This window comes from Acartia tonsa, chromosome 6, assembly GCF_053477335.1.
Source record: "Acartia tonsa isolate MP-2025a chromosome 6, ASM5347733v1, whole genome shotgun sequence".
Taxonomy (NCBI): Eukaryota; Metazoa; Arthropoda; class Copepoda; order Calanoida; family Acartiidae; genus Acartia; species Acartia tonsa.
This window is the reverse complement of record NC_137265.1, coordinates 33,195,109-33,215,739: the sequence shown is the minus strand read 5'-3', so window position 1 is coordinate 33,215,739 and position 20,631 is coordinate 33,195,109. Positions and strand designations below refer to the sequence as shown.

At 32.0% G+C, this 20,631-nt stretch overlaps 2 protein-coding genes and 1 long non-coding RNA gene across 3 annotated transcripts in view; 2 read left to right on the top strand and 1 right to left on the bottom strand.

The window, feature by feature from the left end:
- LOC145322438 (uncharacterized) overlaps positions 1-20,631 on the bottom strand; it is a 442,211-nt gene that overhangs the window by 197,815 nt on the left and 223,765 nt on the right. The window lies entirely within an intron of this gene.
- On the top strand, positions 5,432-18,290 carry Lis-1 (LisH and WD40 domain-containing Lis-1). The gene is made up of 14 exons (XM_080164422.1): positions 5,432-5,739; positions 6,568-6,714; positions 7,050-7,173; positions 8,056-8,138; positions 8,677-8,739; positions 11,882-12,054; positions 12,985-13,050; positions 13,294-13,398; positions 14,031-14,138; positions 14,698-14,816; positions 16,218-16,349; positions 17,095-17,150; positions 17,409-17,484; positions 17,762-18,290. The coding sequence occupies exons 1-13, from the start codon at positions 5,695-5,697 to the stop codon at positions 17,424-17,426; spliced, it is 1,239 nt and encodes a 412-aa protein (XP_080020548.1). The 5' UTR covers positions 5,432-5,694; the 3' UTR covers positions 17,427-17,484; positions 17,762-18,290.
- On the top strand, positions 19,512-20,419 carry LOC145322432 (uncharacterized). The gene is made up of 2 exons (XR_013880684.1): positions 19,512-19,942; positions 20,256-20,419. It is a non-coding gene; the product is annotated as an uncharacterized LOC145322432 (long non-coding RNA).

Here is a 20,631-nt window from a genome sequence, read left to right as displayed (position 1 = left end):
TTTATCTTCAGACTATCTATCCCTTTCCATGTATCAGTCTCTTTTTCCCCGCCCCGATGTAAAAATCAGCTGATTTCTTAGTAAATAACCAAAAGCCAATAATGAAACAGCTTTTTATCTCTTATCTATCTATGCTTTAATATTTGTTATATTTATATTATGATAAAAACACATGTTAGATTAATATTAGATAATTGTTAATAAAGGTTTTTATAAATAATATGTATATTTATAATAACAAAAATACATGTTGTACGGATAAAGTATGTAAATAAATGCGGGATTCTATATCAAATGTCATGTAAGGTAGACGGTAAATGGAAAATAAAATTTTTTTCTTAACATTCTAAAGAATATACAAGCTACTAACAAAGTTAGATTCACATAATAATTTGGGGACAAATCAATATATTATCCATTGGCCTATCCCTGTATCCCTGAGAAATCGTGTAAAGGACATACATTTTGTTGTGAGTGATAGATCGATATTTTTTTGGAGGGAAATATTATCTGAAAATACAAACAATTCAAAATAACTAGGTGCACTGTTGTTCTTTTGTATAATAGCTTGCAGAAAAACAAAACATTTTGTCTTGATAGTCATTGTTTTTGACTGGCGTAAAAGCTTCTCGCAAAATAGATTTTTCATGTGTGATGTATCCCTTCCTATAATAATATGTCACTTGGATTGCTCATTTTAAAGTTTTTTTAATATTATTCTTTCATAATTTATTACAAGTTATTTTTTTATTTTTTCCCTCAAAAATTTGTATTATTAGGATGCCAAATCTTATCTTATCACCTAAAATCTTATTTTGAACTTTTTAAGAGAGCCAAGCTCATTTATACATAGGATGTTTCTTTATGTACAAAATTTTTAGCTCTTTGCTTATAGATTCACTTGAAACATGTCCTATTTTTGCTAATTGATGCTGAATTTTTACTTTATATCATTTTATTAGATTCTAAGTAGATAGATAGGTACGTTTTTATAACTTAATAAGGTATGCTACATTTTACAACATTTGTATTCTACATTTGTACTTTAAAAAACATATTTATTACATTAATATCGATGTAATTTTAAATTGTTGATGATCATTTGTCTGATTTTTTTGCTTTGCTCTTGTGATGTTCTTTTTTCATAGTTTGACACTCCTTACAAAAAGTTGCAACTTTTAAGAAAATTAATTTTTTCAAGTCATTCTGTTAAGTGTTAAGCAGCCAAAAATTGTTTCCTTTATTCATTTTTACTTTATGGAAATGAAATTTAACAGTGGGGAGGGACTTTTCATCTCAAGATAAATTATTCACCTCAATTTTTTGCCTGTTGTAAATTAATGATCACTAATATGACAAAATGTACATTATGCACTAGGTACAATGTTTCATTTTCTATTAAATACCTAGGGTAAGGGGGGGGAAATTTCGGTTTTTTTTCGGTTTTTTTGAAAAAAAATGGGGTAAATATTAATATTTTCAAATGAAACCAAGACCAGTAGAAAGCTTACGGAAAGGACTATCAGGTCCTAAAAGGACATTATCCTAGGACTTTTAGAAGTTGGCCGAAATTGACCGCAAAAAAGTTACCGATATTTCCCCACCACCGGGGGAAATATCGGTAATTTTTTTCAACCTAAAAAAAATCGATGAAAAACGGCCAAACGGCCAGTCGAACATAAATAATCATAATTAGTATAGGTTATAGGGATTATCCACAAAAAGTTTCATAATGATCGGACTATTCCTTCTATGTTAAAAATGAATTTTTTTGAAAGACGCGAATTTTCGATTTTTTTTTCGAAAATTTTTTTTAAAAAACTTAAAATTAATATAAGAAAAAAACGTATTTTATTACTTTTTAGACCTGATCCTAAAAAAGCTCACATTGAACTATAGATTTAGCCCAAAAAACATGAAAATTGATTAAAAATTTACCTCAAAAATTGAATTTGAAGCAAAAGTGTCATCTTTGCAAAAAATCTTGACTACATTTTAACCTTAAAAAAATCGAGGAAAAAAGGCCAAACGACCAAACAAGCGTAATAAATCATAATTAGTATAGGTGATTGGGATTAACCACAAAAAAATTCATAAAGATCGGACTATTCCTCCTATGTCAAAAATATTTTTTTTTCAAAGGACCAGAAATTTTGATTTTTTCCTCGCAAAATTTTGATTCAAAAAATAAAATTAATTTTGTTTTTGTTTTTTATCTGTTCTATTCATTTTTAAGCCTAATTCTTAAAAAGTCCATATGGAATAATAGATTTGACAAAAGAAAACATGAAAACATGACCTTAAAAGTTGAATTTTAATTTCTTTTGAAATTACCGATTTTTCCCCCGGCGCCAACTTTGGTCATTTTTGAAAAAAATATTAACCCGATTTTAAAGCTCTCAACGGATTTGGAAAAAGCAGGCAATTTCTAGTTCAAAAAGTTTTTCAGATCAGCTCTAGGTCTTACCAATTTTTGTGTAGGTCGATCTTTACACACCTACTAAAAAATTTTTGGAAAAAAAAAAATTTTCGTCCGACTTTGAGACCCAATAAGTACCCTTAATATTCATCTCACAAAAAATTCATTTTATACTTTTTTGTAGGCAATTTAATAAGGAACAAATTTGCTTTTATGTTTTTTTCTGTCATTTGAAAGGAACATGGAGAAAAAGGTCATTTAATGAAGGTAGGTCGAAATTACCGAGAATAGCCCCTTACCGAAACTTCCCCCCCCCCACAGCGGTCTAAGGCCGGACATTTCGCCAAAAATCAACATTTGAATTCCTCAAAATTAATCATTTATTTTGAAAATATATACCCTATCTCATATGATACCGAAGAGTTTTTGTCTTTTCAACTACTGGTTGATGAATTATGAACTTTGAAACATAAAGGTTCAGGATTATTTTCACGTCATGAATTTTGCCTTTTGAATTTTCACCATCTTTGGAAAAAATATTTTTTTTCAGTGTTACATTGATACAATGAAGTTTCTTAACCTATTTATATTCATAATATTACATGATATATTAGGAAACTGGAGTTTTAGATTTTTTAAAAACTAATTTTATCCATTTTATAGTTGCTTTAAAAAAAAAATTATGTCATTTCCTAAATATTTTTGCAAAAAATTTTGGCAATAATTTTCAGTTTTTTAAGATTTTCACCAAAAACCGGGCCCCGCAACATACCAAACCATATATTATTCTTAATATACAGGTATAATGCCATAGTTTCATGTTTAGTTTAGGTTGTTGCAGGGCCCGGTTTCTTTCAAAATTTTAACTTTAATTTTAGGGGCCAGACTCTAAAATTCCAATATAAGAAAAACATTTTTTTACACTTTTTTTATTTCCTCTATTAATTTAAATTTCTGATGCATTTAAACTGCCCACAAAGAGCCTATGCTAGATTAAGAGACTTTCAGAGATTTAAAATGAATGTTTTAATTTTTTTAAGGGGGGGGGGGAGGTTTAATGCATCCTTTTCGTAATCCATGCGCAAATGGCACTTAAAATCGGAATTTCGTTATTAAACTTGGCATGAGTATTCCTTGGTAGGCCTATTTTCCATAAATCAAACAAAAAGGTGGAAAAGTGATGGCTAACGGCTGGTGGCTCAGCCGTATAGCCTTTTTTTGGCCAATTTCAGGGCAAATCCATTAGTTATTACGTAAGAAACAACTTCTTGAAACATAATTCTGCTTTTATTCATGAATGTTACCAATAACCATTTTAAAAATTTCTTGTACCAGCCACTTAACGGCTAGAGAACCAGTTGAAAACGGCTGAGAGTGGCCAAGAGTATGATGTGTAGATAGGGCTTGTGTCGTGTCAAGGGGTAGGTTTTCATGGGTGCTGTTTTTAAAAATACTCTCAAAAATAGTGGGGGCTAATTCATATGGCAGCTGAGTAACGGCTGCTGCTCAGCTGTTAGCCATTTTACAAGACTATTTAATGATATTTTAACATCAAATGTTTAGGTATAGTCCCTATCCTAACCTAAAATATCCTAACAAAAGCCATCTTTAAAATACGACGAATAGCCCCTTAAGGTGCGTTGCCACGAAATGGACTATTCCCAAATATTTCAGTAGAATTAAACTTCTTCAATTAATTTTCGTATTCTAATTAATTTTATTGGATATATTAATAACAAAATTTTACAATTTCTAGATTTAGCTATTAAACAGCTGAAAACATTAGGTACTAGATGAAGTATTATTACTTATCTAAGAGAAAATAACTTTGTAAAAAAGGTGAAGAAACTTCAATTAGTTGTATCAAATGTATGTTGCACAAAGTTTGGTGATTGGGCATTTACCTTTATATAATCATTTCTACAGTATTGTTTATTAATGCTGCAAGGTTTTTAAACGTTTTATTGCTTAGAAACATCGAATTTAGGCTATCTGCCACTTAAGAAAATAGTATGAAAATATGAAATTTTTGCTAAGTTTCAAAGTATTTTCTAGACCAGTTGGCTTTTGTTTTTCTTTTCTAAATGAATATACAAGTAGTATTGAGTAATAATAAGGCGCAGGCTTTTTATTTTGAACGATTCTATCAACTACAAGCTGAGAAAATTGACTTTGAGTAGAGGTAGGTGAAATGTCCACCAAAATGCCAAAATAGACCACTGTGCCCCTTACCCTAAGATTTTTCTAAAATAGAAATTTCGAATTATTGAATATACGTCATTTTTAAGTTGTCGCACATATTTCAATATTGATACACAACAACCTATATGAAGTATTAAGGATTTTTTTGTCTGAGGCTTCAGATTAAAAAAACTATTGAACCGATTGAGTTCTCCATTTTAGAGTAGCTTTACATATAAAAAACTTTAGATTTGAGTCTTGGGGTGGTTTTAGGCTATTTTTTTTAAAACTTAGGGCGCAGACGTTAGTGTTAATATAAAACCCTGTCCCTGAATTAAAATTTGCAATTGTTAATGTTGATTATTTATGTAAACTTTTGGTGGTCACTTTTGGGTAACAAATTCTGTCAATCATCCTAAACAAAGCAATTTTGTGTAGTTCAAAGTTTGTCTTATTTGGAAGAGAAAAATGCAGAGATCTTAAGGGATAAGACAATGGACATTAATTAAGAACCTATCTCAATCATGGTAAACAAAATTACCACATTTGTAGATTTAAATTATTTGTTAAAAAGTTTGGACACTGGTAGTTTGATCAACCTATTATAGATTTTACAAATGTCCTCAACGTTTTTAAGCTAACGAAAGAGAGAACATAGTCATAAAAACTTTGGGGACCAGTCTTATTACAGTCCAATATTATCTACCTCCCGGCAGAAATCCATAAATTCTATTTATTGTAAACATAAAGATTAGAAATTTTAAATATGTTTTCTTAATTTCTAAACTTCATGGTAATTTTAAAAATATTTATAACATTTATTTGTATTTCAGATATATAATCTGTGAGATCACATGTGTGTTTTTAAGCCAATCGAATGTATTTAAAATGAGACAGCTTGAAGAGGAGTGTGTTGACTAAATGGCGGGTGTCCCACATTTTAGTAAAATCAAATAAAAAGACATTTACACAAGGTCCTGCGGTCAGTGCAGCGGCCTTTACGGGTCGGGACGGTGCGGCCTGCTGCTCCGTCAGGAGAATTTCCTACAACTATATCTACATCATATTACCACCAAGACCACAGAAAATAGAAAATGAAAATGGTTTTATCTCAACGACAGCGGGAGGAATTGAATAAGGTGAGATTAATTGTTTATCGCATCGTATTACAGACAGCTTTCTTCGGATGATAAAATAAAAAGTTTAAGAGATTTAAACCTCGAGGGGCGAAGGCTCCGACTAATTTTAATTTTATGATTTTTGTTTAATAAATTGTCTGTTATACGATGATATACATGATTATTCAGTATGGCTGAGAACCGGTTCTAATCCAGCGGATATAATCGGTTTCTAAGCCATACTGGAAAATAAAATACGTGTAAAACAGGGGGTGAAGGATAAGTAAGAGTGACAATAGCTAATATATTGATGTGCAACCTATTTATAACCTCTCCCCCTGGCCCTCCCTCTTAATTTTTTAATCAACTGAAGGTACTTAAATTGTAATAAATTCCCTGACAGGCTTAACATACACAAAATGACCAAAGGTCTTGCAATCAAAGTGTTGTCTATAGTCAGGGCGAATAGACCCACTGGATCTACAATAGATATCGCCTTATAATAATATCAAAACCATATCCTATGGTATTAAGATATGAGCAAAATATTTAATTCCATATATAACATATTAAACTGCCCAACTTGGAAAGGAATTTATAAATACCAACGAAAGTTTACCTAGATTGCCAAGAAATACTACTCTCATTTTATAACTACTCAGGTAGTTAACTTATTATCAGGAAATAATGCAAAAAAAATAACTACACTTACATTGTGTAATCCTTCTAACCAATACTAATGTGGTCGCACTGTTCCTACACCTAATTTTAGGAATGCTCATCTAGACTTTCTACATTTTATTCGTCAATTGACTCTTTTTTATGATTCTAACTTCTAATATTTTCCAGGCGATTGCCGACTATTTAATGAGCAATGGGTACAACGAGGCACTGGACGCTTTCAAGAAGGAGGCGGATATGCCAGGGGAGGTAGATAAAAAATATGCAGGACTTCTCGAGAAAAAGTGGACTTCAGTCATTAGATTACAGAAAAAGGTAAGCGTTTGTGTAATTATGAATAAAGGGAAGGGGCGGGTGTGCATCTCTTTTAAAGCAACTGCCATGATGAATTTCAGTGCTGTAACTCGTTTTGGTTGAGTTAATTTGACTTTTAAATTTGGTTTCAAAAAGTGTCACACCCGCTTCCCCCTTTTAAGGCAAAATACTTATTTGTAGGTCAAAGTTCACTTTTTGGTTAATGTGTTAACTGTATCATTTTTCTATCTATTTTTTTCAGTTGATTTTTTAGACTCAGGTCTTGTATAATAAATATAAGCAATGCAGATTTATCCTCTTTGTTGATAACAATTACAGCATTCTATTTATTTTAGGTAAACGAGCTAGAGAGTAAAGTAGCTGAGGTGCAGCACGAATACATATCTGGTGCCCCGACACGGGAGAAAAGATCCCCCTCGGAATGGATCCCTAGACCCCCAGAAAAATATGAGCTATCAGGTGAGTTTAGGGATGGTAGATAAATTATTCTTATTCCCATCGCATTATGATTTATGTTTGTGTGTAGCAATATGGCCAGCTTAAGATCCAAGTTCAAGCATATGTCTTGAGGCTTTGCTTTATGGGGGCTCCCCATTACCTAACCCTCGCCGAATATGACATGTGTCCCAAATTAAGACACAATAATAAATGAAGTACTTCACAAAGGAGTTCGGAATAAGGGATGCACGGATATTATCTACTGTACATAACAAATGATTATTAAGGATCCAATCTAATATATTGTTGATTGACTGATTAGCCATAGTTTCTTAGGGTTTGGACCTAAGTAGTCATGGAGTAGGCTGAGACACTTTTGTATAGCCACTAGGGCTATCAAGCTCCACGTTCAAGCACATTATGACTTGACCCGCTATCTCATGAGAGCTACTCACTATTACCTCACCCTCGCCGAGTATGGCAGGTGTCCCAAATTAAGTCACCGTAATGAATGACGCTCTCCGCAGAGGAGCTTGGGATAAGGGTAGTACTGATATTATGTACGTGACTATTGAGTATCCAAACTTACTCAATAATCCCCGTCTTACACAACCAGGGGAAGTTGCGTGAATGTATTCAACTGAGAAATTTGAGTTGCCACATGGGGACTAGAACTCGAACTCTCATCACCGTAACTCAGTGCGTTACCACTGAGCTACGACGCCCCTCCTAATATATTGTCTTTATTACTAGCTGCCTCTAGCATATGATCTAAAGGCACTGTGCTAGAAGGAGAGGGATTGGAATAATTATGGCCTAAACCATCCATTAAACTGAGAACTCAATCGGTTGATGAGTAGTTATTAAAAAATCAATCATTAACAACAATATATATTTGTTTAGGTCACCGAGCCCCAATCACGCGGGTAGTCTTCCACCCGATATTTTCTGTCATGGTTAGCGCCAGTGAAGATGCCACTATTAAGGTAAGACTACATGTTATATCAGGTTCGTGGCATCATCACCAGATATTTTCTGTAATGGTTAGCTCCAGTGAAGATGCCACTATTAAGGTAAGACTACATGTTATGTCAGGTGCGTAGCGTCTTCATCCGACATTTTTGTCAGTGTTAGCGCCACTATAAAGGTAAGACCACATGTTATGTCATTCGGGTAATGTCCAGGTGTGGGTAGCAATCAGAGAGCATTTAAAAAAAAATCTTATTTGAATTAACTATTTATACGCCGGTGGATCCGCACGACAGACATGAATTTTTATTAATTTCGGATTAGGGTTCTGAACAGAAACGAATTCAGATTGTTATCGATGATGCTATAAACTTAAGTACTGGTAATGCCTTGGCCAATTCACAGGCACACTTATTACTATGCATCGTCAGAAGAAATCAAATGATTGTTTATTAGAAGTCTTCTGAATTAATAAAATCAACTTATTGATAAAAAATAAATTAGATTTAGGTAAAACATTGTTATTATATTGTATTATAACAAAATATATTTTAGGTGTGGGATTTTGAAACTGGAGATTTTGAGAAAACCTTGAAAGGGCACACAGATTCTGTACAGGTATAAACTTAGATAACATTGAATCTTCTCCCCTTAACCTAATCTATTTTAGAGGCCGGACGTGATAGGTAATTTTAATGTTTCCCTTAACAAATTTTATTGGAGTACACGATTTTACGGTCAAACGGCGTTTGGACAACCAACCCTTTAATTGCTCGAGCTCTGCCTGGAAGTCCCATCTGGATGGTAACAAGTTATGTCTGTTTTAGTGAGACATAGAGTTACTTAGCTTCAAATAAATTTTAAGAAATCTTAAGTATTTCTTTATATCATAATACCTAGTTTTACATGTTATGTTGAATGTACTTAATTTTTAATCACTTTTATTGCAAAATCCTTTCTATGATAAGTAACATGTATGTATGCAGAATAAAGGGGCGTGCTACAGGGGGTTTATTTCCACCTCTTAGTTGTAAAGACCTAAAAATAAATTATTCCCCCCAACATCATTTCACTTACCTATACTTTTTCAAATCATGAAATGATCGCCACAATCATTACTACACTCCTTTCAATTTTTATACTACAAAATTGGCAAAATTTTGAGTTCACTTTTCGCCCCACCATCCCCGTGGAAAAATTCTATGCACGCGTCTTTGTTGAAGTAAATCCATATCATTAAATTTTTGTAAGGCTTCAAAAATTTCTATACTAATCTTAATCGTATTTGCAATCCTTTTTATATCAATAAAATACAATCACATAATACAAATCTGGGAACAAAATCTTTTCCAATATTAAATTACAATGTCTTTGTATCAAGTTATGAGTTAGTTAAAGAGTTACTAAACTGCACATATAATTCTAATATATTAATGTGTCTGTATTCGAAGAGGGAGGCTAGGTGGGGAAAAGAAAATATTCAGACCTTAATCAGACGATAAAAAATTGTAAACCTTCACGGTTAAGCTAACCTAAATTGGAATACCAAATTGGTCCAGTAGTTGGGGAGATCTTAACATCAAAAACCTTAGGAACAACTTTTTATGATAGGGTAAGTTTAGCATTTTTTTTATTTTCATTTATCAACAATTTCTTCGTGTTCTTAAATTTTAAAAGAAAGATAAAGAAATAGATAGACTAGGATATTATGTTTTAACCTAATAAAATATTTTGATATCTATAATACAAAGTAGAATGATGTCTGTCCGTCCGTCCCTTAAGATCTTGGTAACCACTGAACCGATTGGATTCCACTCTTCAGGAAATATACCTACTGGTCCTATGGTGGTTTACGGCTATTTTGTTGGGGGTTGGGACACCAACCCCCAAACAAAAACAAAAAAATCCCCCCGCCAATTTTTTTTCTCCAGAATTTTTTGCGAATTTTGTGAATTCGCCATTTATTCGTGAAAATTTGCGACACATTGGCAATTTTTTCGGCTGGGTAGGTAATAAAAGATGTAATTTTTTTAGGCACGTACCTAATGCTTTTTTAAAATTACCTCTTTGGGCAAAACTCTAGAGGCTAGGGGCGAAGCCGCTAGTGTACTACATAGAAGCAGGTTCAATGTTATGTTTAATAAAAACATATGTTACAAATATAAATATTGAAAGTTACTGAGCTTAGGTTATGACAAAACTTTGAGAGCTCATACATATTCTATTTGGCAAGTCTTTCATCTTTCCCAGGAATGAGAGATCAAGTAAATAGACCTTCAATTTCTTCACAAAAGAATATATTTTATTGGCTATCAAAATTCCTTTTATGTATATTAAAATATGAACAATATATTTATCTCATTACTAAAATTACTTGTTTTTACCCACCAAAAGTTCCATGTTATTAAAAAATAATTTGCAGTTCTGTTCATTAAATTCAATTTTTTCTATTTGATGCTTTTATGCAACTTACCCTTAACATTTGCGACAGAGACATTTATTCTAATAGAATTTCCAATAGAAAAAGTGAAGGATTGTAGATTTATACTTAATGGTTTTAGAAAGGTGTAACTTTGTCAGTGTTATAAAATAAACATGGGGGGGGGGGGGGTTGTCAGTCTTTAATCTTATTGCAGGGGTTTATATTCTGCATAGAATGCATGGGTGGTGGCGAAGAAATTAAAAGTATTGAAAACGTTTTAAAATATAATAAAATAGAGAGCACTAAATATTTTTGTTTATTTTACCCTAGTTAAGAATATACACCCTTTGCCTAATTGGGTTTCTTTAAATGATTTGTTATTTGTATACATGTCCTTGTGCCTGCCTCTGGGTAAAAACAAATTTAGTGTGCAAAACCTAAAGTTTTTTGCTTTGAGCTGTATGGAAGGCAGGACCTTCTGTTCTGGGCTTTTCCCAGTGATACAGGGATGGTACAATCAACTAAAAAATCACTCTTTCATCCCTATTACATGCTTGATTATATTCCTTAAACAATATTTGTTGAAAGAATAGATTAGATTAATTTATATTCCTTTGTCCCTTCCTCCCTGATTTTTGCAAAACACTCATACTAATATTTTTGCTGCGTAGCTTTTCTGTATACCTGACGTTATCGTTTCAGGTTGCACTTTTTTCCGAGAGTTCCTATCTTTGTTTTTTTTAGTCCACCCTCCCTAATTCACATTTAGGAACTAAAGGGACCAAAATTAAGCCCCTTAAGGTGAACTTTGTAAGTTTAGTCGTATGTAAGTTTAAAAGGTATAAACTGACAGACTGACATACATAAATCCTATGATATAAGAGTTTTCTTTAAATCCTGTATTCACAAGCAATGAATGGTTTCATTCTTGTTTGATATCAAGATTCAAGGACAGTCGAGTTCATGCATCTCAAGTAAAATTCAGGGATCAAGAGATAGGTCAATTGATGATGAAGTAACTTTCCCCCCCCCCCCCCCCTCCTTAATATATTTAATATAAAATCTGCATTTAGTAGCTTATATTTTAATTTTCACTAATTCTGTAATAAACAAGGTTGAATGATTGTTCTCTATCCATCAAGATCTCGTAAACTGCTGACCGTCCCATAATTTGTTATTGGTCCAGGGCAGGTTTTAAGCCATTTGGCGAGGTAGGGGTTTGTCACCTCCTTCAAGGAATTAAAAGCTTCTCCCTCAAAAAATAATAATTTAGAAGAAATCAAACCTATGAAAGCAATTGCCATGGCCTCTGGCCATTGATTTAATTCTTTTTTTCAGGACATAAGTCTGGACCGCGAGGGCAAGCTACTGGCGAGCTGTAGCGCAGACATGGCCGTCAAGCTGTGGGACTTCAGCACGTACGAGTGTGTGAAAACAATGCACGGGCATGATCATAATGTTAGCAGTGTCACCTTCCTACCCACCAGTGATTATATACTCACTTCATCCAGGTATTGAACAACTGTCAATATTATAATTTAAGTAGCGTTAACTAGGAATGTATGTCTAGTCAATTGCCCCTCCCCAAACATAAGTAAAAATATCACAATTGGTTTTGTTACAGAACAAGGGGGGATGGGAGTTCTGACACATTTGCGTAAACCTGGTATATAGGCTTTATCTTTGGACTGAGAGGATGGGTTATTAAAGATTAAACCATTCTTATATGATGAATTTTCCTAAGTTTTAAGACTCTGGTCAGGTAAAAATGAAAAAAAAAAATTTTTGTTAAGAGTTAGAGGTCAACTTATGAAACAAAATATGCATGTTTTTTCTTCAAATATGTGAGTAACATTCAAAAAGATGCACATTTTGTTTTATAAGTAAACCTCTAACTCTAAAAAAAAATTTTTTTTTTTCATTTTTACCTGTCCAGAGACCACATGGACAGGTAAAAGCTTATCTTAAAACTTGGGAAAATTCATCATATAAGAATGATTTTATCTTTAATAACCTATCCTCTCCAAAGATAAAGCCTATATACCAGGTTTACGCAAATGTGTCAGAACTCCCCCCCCCCCCCCTTATATGGCTAACGTTTTCCTCAGAATATATAATTCAAATGTTTTCTAAAAATGGGACATTTCTCATCTATATTTTCCGCCGTTTTAAACTAAAATACATGATTTGAGATCAAGGAGATAAAGAATAACTAACTGAAATACCAAAGGACAATGCAATGATCAAATTATCACTTGAGAAAATTTGACAAAGATTACCTATATGAGAAATGCTTACTCCTATAAATGAATTTGTAGGTATACAGTTTAGGTTAAGAAATTTTATTTATATATTTATCTATCGATATTCAATTCGAATAGGTATCTTTTTTAAAGAAATATTATGTAAAGTGGTATTACAATTTTTTATTTTTATTTTAGGGACAAAACAATGAAAATGTGGGAAGTCGCTACTGGCTTCTGTGTCAGAACCTACACAGGACACAGGTAAGAAATACTTTGTTAGTTAGTATATTCGGAACAGACTTGTTTAGATTTATTTCGTTTTTGTTTTTCAACAAAGAAAAATATTTTTTTTAATACATGATATATGAAAATGTTTCACCAGATTAAATATCCCTAAATGCCTAGGTAACTTGTTTACGTGTTCTTTGACGATACTTAACTGTTCACCTGTTCAGACGTTGTTACTGTGCTATTTAATTTCGTATACATTGTTATCATTTTCAGAGATTGGGTACGGATGGTGCGAGTGTCCCTTGACGGAAGCTTACTAGCCAGCTGTTCTAACGACCAAACTATTAGAATATGGCTTGCATCAGGCAAAGATACCAAGTAAGTTGTCTGGCATTTTCACTCAAAACCTCAACCCCATTTCATAACATTTTGTGTTTTGGGGGAGGATAATAACACCTAAGGTATATTCTTTGGGGGTGCCTAAACTAGATCACTTAGAATCCTTTGATCGATTCGATTTTAATTTTGAAATGTTCTTTAAGCATTAGCATATATACCTACTTTTGGAGTTTGTTAAATAAAATATGAAAAAGGTTTCGTGATTTATTGGTTCAAGGAGACGGCAAATAGTTTTCTGAAAAATAAGCTTATATAAAGTGAACTTTATATAATTCAAACCAAATATTGTCATATTATCTGAACTTTTTCGTGTTATTCCCCTTTTTAAGTAGCGAAGCTACTCTATAATTCCAATTTTCCGTTAGGCTACCTGTCCGTCCTTTAGAAACCGTAGTATACCTAGACCGGCGGTTTCGTGTTTTTTATATTCTTTTAAAGAAATACTTTAAAAATCTACTTGTATTCCTAATTTCCTATCCGCGATTTTTTTGTGCTATGCTACTTATGGATGTTGTCTAACTTGTTTATTATCTAACTTTAAAATGAATCTAGATAACAGCTTTAAACTTATCTCTTTTACGATTTACCTGTAAATAAAATAAACTATTTAGATGTGAACTGCGGGACCATGACCATGTAGTAGAGTGTGTGTCCTGGGCCCCAGAGAGTGCTACACCCGCAATCAACGAGGCCGCAGCCGCTGCGGATAACAAGAACAGGTAATAATTGAGATGGCGCGACTGCAAAAAAAAAACTGTTTTTTTGTAGCAACTCTGTTTTGTTTTCTGACGCTATTCAATTGGCTAAAAGTCAATGACCCAATTGAAAGTCGTCTTGGTCCCCACCCCGTGGGTAGAGTTACATGTAGCTTGCGCCCCCACTATTATTTTACTTTATTAAGTCGATCATAGGAAGGCAATTCTCCCGCATGCCTCTAGTTGTATTATTAATTTTTAATTATATAAAATTAAATACCTACTTAATTCTTCAACTACACATCAACTTAATTGTCACTGTTATATAATGTTTAAAAACTATTTTGAGTTTATAATCCTTTTACAAAGAAAGCATCAGTAAGGCAGTTTCTTTATAACATTTTCTCCAATGGCCTCTAAAAAGTTGGTCTGCCCGGGGCACATTTTAAAGTTTGTAATATTTTGCTGATTTTAATTTATATGTATTTTCTGTCGTTTTATGTTTGTTTGTATGTCTGTACACTAAAGGATAATTTTATTTCATGTAACCAATCTTGTTTTTAACTATTTTTTTTTATTTCAGTGCCTCTCATCCTGGCCCCTTCTTGGCTAGTGGTTCTCGTGACAAGACAATCCGTGTCTGGGATGTGAGCACAGGACTCTGCCTTTTCACACTCGCTGGACATGATAACTGGGTCAGAGGTAAGCTGGAATAGAGAACCCGCAGCAATGTTATTCTTGCGCATTCTATTAGGTATATGAAGTACCTACAGATTTATTTATTGCCCGTAGATTCATTATGTCCAAGGATAGCTTAAGGCTATTTTTATGCCCGCTCCCCCTCCCTTTGAATACAGATCCCGTAGATGTTAGGTACATACAGTCTTTAGTATGTAATATAATGTTAGTAAGGGATACTTAGAATGAGTTCTTGCCATGAAGGGGTTGTCTTATGGGTGTTACTTCAGATAAATTTAAGGTCTTTGAGTAGAAGTATTAATATACAGCATGACCCTCGAAAAAGTATTTTTAAGCATCTGCAGCCCTTATTTCTCAATGAATTATTAAAAAATGCATATGTCCTTGTTCTCTATAGTATTCCACGTAAGTAGATATAAAAATATTTTTTTTACCTCCATTAACACCGGAGATTTTTAGTGCTAAAGTTTTGAAAAAGTGACTGAGGAAAAAGTAACTTTTAACATGAAACGACTTTTTTAGCAAAATTAAGCTAGAAATCCTTTTATTTTTGTTACTAGCAGAAACTTTATACAAAAATGAAATAAAAAATTTAGTTTTTGAGTAAAAAGCATTTTTTACACATATTTTTGAGTCTTTTTAGCTTAAAGATATTTTGAAAAACTTACTTATTAGGCAAAATTGTTTAAGATTAAAAAACCAAATAAATCTCTATGAATATAGCAGGAAAATTGTTTTTGTTTTACAATCCTAACTTTAATAACAAAAAAGTTATAAAGAAAATAAAAATAAACATAATGATTTTTTAGTCTTAAAAGCTTAGTTTACCCCCTATTAAATAATTGAAAGGTCAGAAAAGTAGGCGGAGCAACTGTCATAATTAATCCTTTTCTATAAATAAGGGTTAATAAATAACCTAAAATTTGCAAATAATCAATTCATTCAGTAGTATTTTTTGCCATTAAAAATTTATATTTTTTGGTGGAATAAAAAAAAAATAATTAGTTAACTTGTTTTTCTTTGTGTCTCATTATTCAGTTGCAAGAAAAAAATAATAAAACCATCCAAAAAATAAGAGAAACAAAAAAAATTCTTTTTCTCAGTCACTTTTTCAAAACTTTAGCTCTAAAAATCTCCGGTGTTAATGGAGGTAAAAAAAATATTTTTATATCTACTTACGTGGAATACTATGGAGAACAAGGACATATGCATTTTTTAATAATTCATTGAGAAATAAGGGCTGCAGATGCTTAAAAATACTTTTTCGAGGGTCATGCTGTATACCTAATATAAAAAAAGACTTTGTTTTTGATATATAGATACATAATTTACATTATAATCTTATTATTAAGATAAAGGCTTCCTATTGCTGTGCAACTGTTAAAATAATTTTCCTTGTTTCAGGTTTGTCGTGGCATCCTGGTGGTAAATACTTGTTATCCGTGAGTGATGACAAAACCCTGCGGGTGTGGGACATAGCACACTCCAGGTGCCAGAAAAGACTGGACGCCCACTCACACTTTGCTACTTCTGTAGGTAAGACATTCGTGAGATTTTATGTTCGCGAAGTTTTTAGGTGGCCTGGACAAAGTAGACCCGGCCACCTGGTTTAAATATGTTGACCCTTCCCGACCCACCACCAGAAATATAAACAACGTGAACTCTTTACACATAGAACACAGGATGACCGAGCTTGGAAATAACTTTACAGTACCAGAGCTGCAAAGAAATGGAACGAACTGCCAAATGATATAAAAATGCTGCCTAAACTGTCATCATTCAAGAAAAGAGTTGCTGAATATTTAGCCAACCAAAACTGATGACTGCTGCCCAGTAAACCTCTTATTATAGCCCTATGTTTGGGCTCTCAAGAGTATTATCAACATAAACATAAACAAACACTATAAATAGGGTTGGTTTGTTCGACCATAATTGCCAAAATAAATTCAACTTCATTGTTGATTGCCGAAACTTTTCATTTCTGAATATACGGAATGCCAAAGGCGTTATTCTCTCTTTTTTTCATGCTTAAAAATGTAAAGAATTTTCTTTAAAAAGCCAACAACAAAAATATGTAACTTTTTCCCTCCCATGAAAACATTGGGAGGTAGGGGACATTTTACTGTAAGTTATACTAGTAAAACAAAGTTAAATTAACACTTTCTCCCTTTCGCAGTCTTAAAAACTTACAGCACCATTATTAAATCTTTATTAGTTTATATTGTTAATTCTTGGGAATGTACACTAATTTTTATAAAGCTTAATTTTTGTTTTTATTTAGATTTCCATCGTTCCCAACCCTTCGTAGTCACAGGGTCTGTTGATCAAACAGTCAAGGTATGTAAACATCAAATTATTATTTTTAATTATTATAATTCATTAAGAATTAACATGTAGTTACAAAAAATACAACTTCCCAGAAATATAATCTTTTAGAGAAAGGTATTAAATAATTATGTAGGTGGCACAATTGAAAAAATGACTGAAATATTTCTAAATTATTTACAATTTTAATTGTCTTTATGGTAAAATGAACTTTAACACATTGCGAGTTTTTTTTTAGCAGTCAATTATTGACAATTTATTTAATTTTAGGTATGGGAATGCCGATAGGCAAGACTAGAAGAGTTTATTTTGTCCTCACCAATTTCCTGTATTTAGCCTACCAGAGGTAAACATCTAAAAAAAAAATAGTACATTTTTTTGTGACGTTTAGTAAATATTTTATGTGTTTGAATTTAAAATAGGACATGCGCAATACCTGTGTGAGAGTGTTTGTTTTTGAGTCAACAATTTAAACTGAATTCTATTAGCAATAATTTGTAGGATTTTGAAGTAATATGAAAAATAGTTTAACTACTAAATTGATTTATCGGATTATATTCCTGTTATCATTTTACTTTCTTGTAGTTTTAGTTATTGTAATATTTGATAGATATATTTTTCAGGGTCTCAAGTCAACACCAAAAAAGAAGCAACAAATATGTTCAAAAATTCTGGATTCGGCACCATTTCTTTGTTCTTTACCCTTGGTAGACAAATTTATATATGTGCACTAGTTATTATAAGTGGTTACTAATGTGTACACAGTTTAGTGTACAATTTGTACACCAAATGAAGAGGACAAAAAAACAATATTGATATTTGTCCTCAATAGTGTACACAAGAAACAGTTAACGTAGTGATCATTGTTAAATAGCGTACAATTCTAAATGTACACTTATTATTGTACACAATCAGAGTTTGAAACCATCAACCAAGCCAGTCTACCAAGTGATAAGAGCAAGAATTACAAAAACCAACCAATGTACTTTCTCCCCAAAGGGAATAGGTATCAAATTTTAGTGCCTGTTCCCTTGATAAGTACATCCATCCAAAAAAATGAATGTGTGATATATCTCCCTTGCAGTGCACAGAACTCAAGCATGTGTAATTGTCATCATTAATATAATATATTAAGTTCTTTAATTCAAATCAGCTGTGTATCCCCTATACCTTAGAAGACAACCCTAATCACTTACTGCAAACTTAGAAAAATTTAGATAAAAGGCGCAATCTTAATATCTAGTGATGCTAACGTTAAAATAAAAAGCGCGGTAATGTACTTTGTTTTTTAAAATCCACGAAAAGTCCCACAACATACACAAAAACACACATTTCCCCCATTTGTTCCTGCTGCTTCATACTAGTTTAGCATAGATCATAAAATACAGACTTAGAACTATTATAAAGCTCGCCACTTTTTAAACAAGCCAAAATTAACAGTGACTGTTTTAAAAATTATAATACTACCCATTTAATTTATAATCTTATCTACCTAGGTACTTTTTTTAAATTTTGATTTAATGGAACAGATTATTTTCTTTAAATACTGGTGTGATTAAATTTTTTATCGACAGTTCCTGTTATTTTTTGCTATTTAGAACATGGCGCGTTCCACATATGTCATTTACATAATAATTGTATTATTAAAATTTGTCTTCTTATATCTATATATTTATATAATCTATGATATATAGATTCTATATATATTTATATTATCTGCAGAATCTAGTTTTAGAATAATATGCACACACACATACACAGCTGTTCCAGAGATAATAAGAAGCACAGTTAATGCCTGCAAAATTTAGAGTTTTTGCAAAAATGCCTAAAATCTGTATGTTATGCAAAAGCCTTAAGATAACTTGTGGTACTTTTGTCCAATCTTGATTGGTTGGTTCAAACTAGCAGTGTCCACTTTTCAATTATTTATTTTGATATACAGAAGGGGTAATTTTGTTTGTCATTATTGGGAATGGTATATTTCATTGCCTTATCCTTTTAAAGATACTTAAGACTAATACCTAACATACTTTTTTTCGGCATCTCAAAAATTTACATTTGCAGGGGTCAACTGTGCAAGGGTGATGTATTTTTTTTTCAAGATAACAATATGATAAGATAAATTATGTATAAGCATATAGTCATGATTATAAACTATTAATTTTACAGGGAGTGGGGATATAGCAGTGCAAGATAAACTATTTTCACTCCAACTTTCTTTCATAGCTCAATATTTACTATTTTATTTGAAAAAGATATGATATCATTATAAATAAATAAGTTATAGAAAATGTTATAATTCATTAGTTGCAAAGTTGGAGGAAAGAAAATAATCTTCAGATACTATATCCCTTTCCCTGATAATAAAAAAACATACACAAAACTCACTCGATGGAGAAAATAATGTTCCTTTTTTCATAAAAATACCTTTTTCATACCCATCTACTACAACTTACTAAGTATACAAAAATGGTAGGTAGTTTTACTAAATTCCCCATAAGTCCAAAATATTTTGCTTAAATAAAGTTATGTCTGCCAAAATTTTATAGGAGAGAGATAAAGGGAGATATAGGGGGCAGGTAAAAAGGTAATATGAAGCCATATTTCCTTGTGATTTTGCTTCGGATTACGCGGCTTGCCTGCTTTCTATCGATTTAGTTTAAATTTAGAGGATTGGAAAAATGTAACATTAATAAGTTACCAAAATGAAATATTTGTTATTTGTTAAGATTTACTTTCAAAGATTTTATTATCTGTGACGCAATTATGTAAAAATTTTCATTGTCAATTTTTCCAAAGCTTAGGTTGAGTTTTCTGTGCTTTTAGATCTTTCTATTGCCAAGAATAATTATGTCTATAAGTAGCGTAGCAATTAGATGGCCTTTTTGAAGATTAAAAAGTAATTTTTGGTATATAAACACTTAAATACTAAAAATTGAAGATCAGACACAACATTTTTATCGAATTTTTTTTTTAAAACCAGCAATTTTATTTTTTGGCAAACGTTCGACTGTCATTCGCCAGTTATAGAATAGCTTCGTTACTCTACTCAAAACTGGACCATTTTAAACAAATTTTTTATATTTTATTAAAAAAACAGAATAACTCAATAACAAGTTTTGCTAAATTGCCACAAATCCAATGCTTGAAATCCAAATGTTATATGCAATTAAAACGAGAAGTTAAATGTGGGGGCTTAAATTATAGGGGGAAATATTAGATATTAATGGCAGGAAGGAGGGATGGGGTAACAGACGAAAAACTATTTTGCTTCGAACTTTGCCGCCAAATTAATAAAAAAAAGAAAATTACCTAAACAAAATCCTTTGGATAGTAATACTATTTTGACAAGCGGAAAAGTTTTAGGCAAAGCAATTTTTCTTAAGATTTCATATTTCCATTCTGCTTAACGGGCTAAATATATAGAGGGTAAGTTATATAAGGCAATATTTTCCCCTGTATTTTGAGTTTGCTTTTTAATTCTTCATTTTGT

What these genes read in the sequence shown, in the direction of transcription:
- Lis-1 (XM_080164422.1), top strand. Translation starts at nt 5,695, where the DNA reads ATGAAAATGGTTTTATCTCAACGACAGCGGGAGGAATTGAATAAG. An exon ending in GTGAAGATGCCACTATTAAG is followed by an intron (nt 8,139 to 8,676) that starts GTAAGACTACAT and finishes AATATATTTTAG; the next exon opens with GTGTGGGATTTTGAAACTGG. An exon ending in GCTGCGGATAACAAGAACAG is followed by an intron (nt 14,139 to 14,697) that starts GTAATAATTGAG and finishes TTTTTATTTCAG; the next exon opens with TGCCTCTCATCCTGGCCCCT.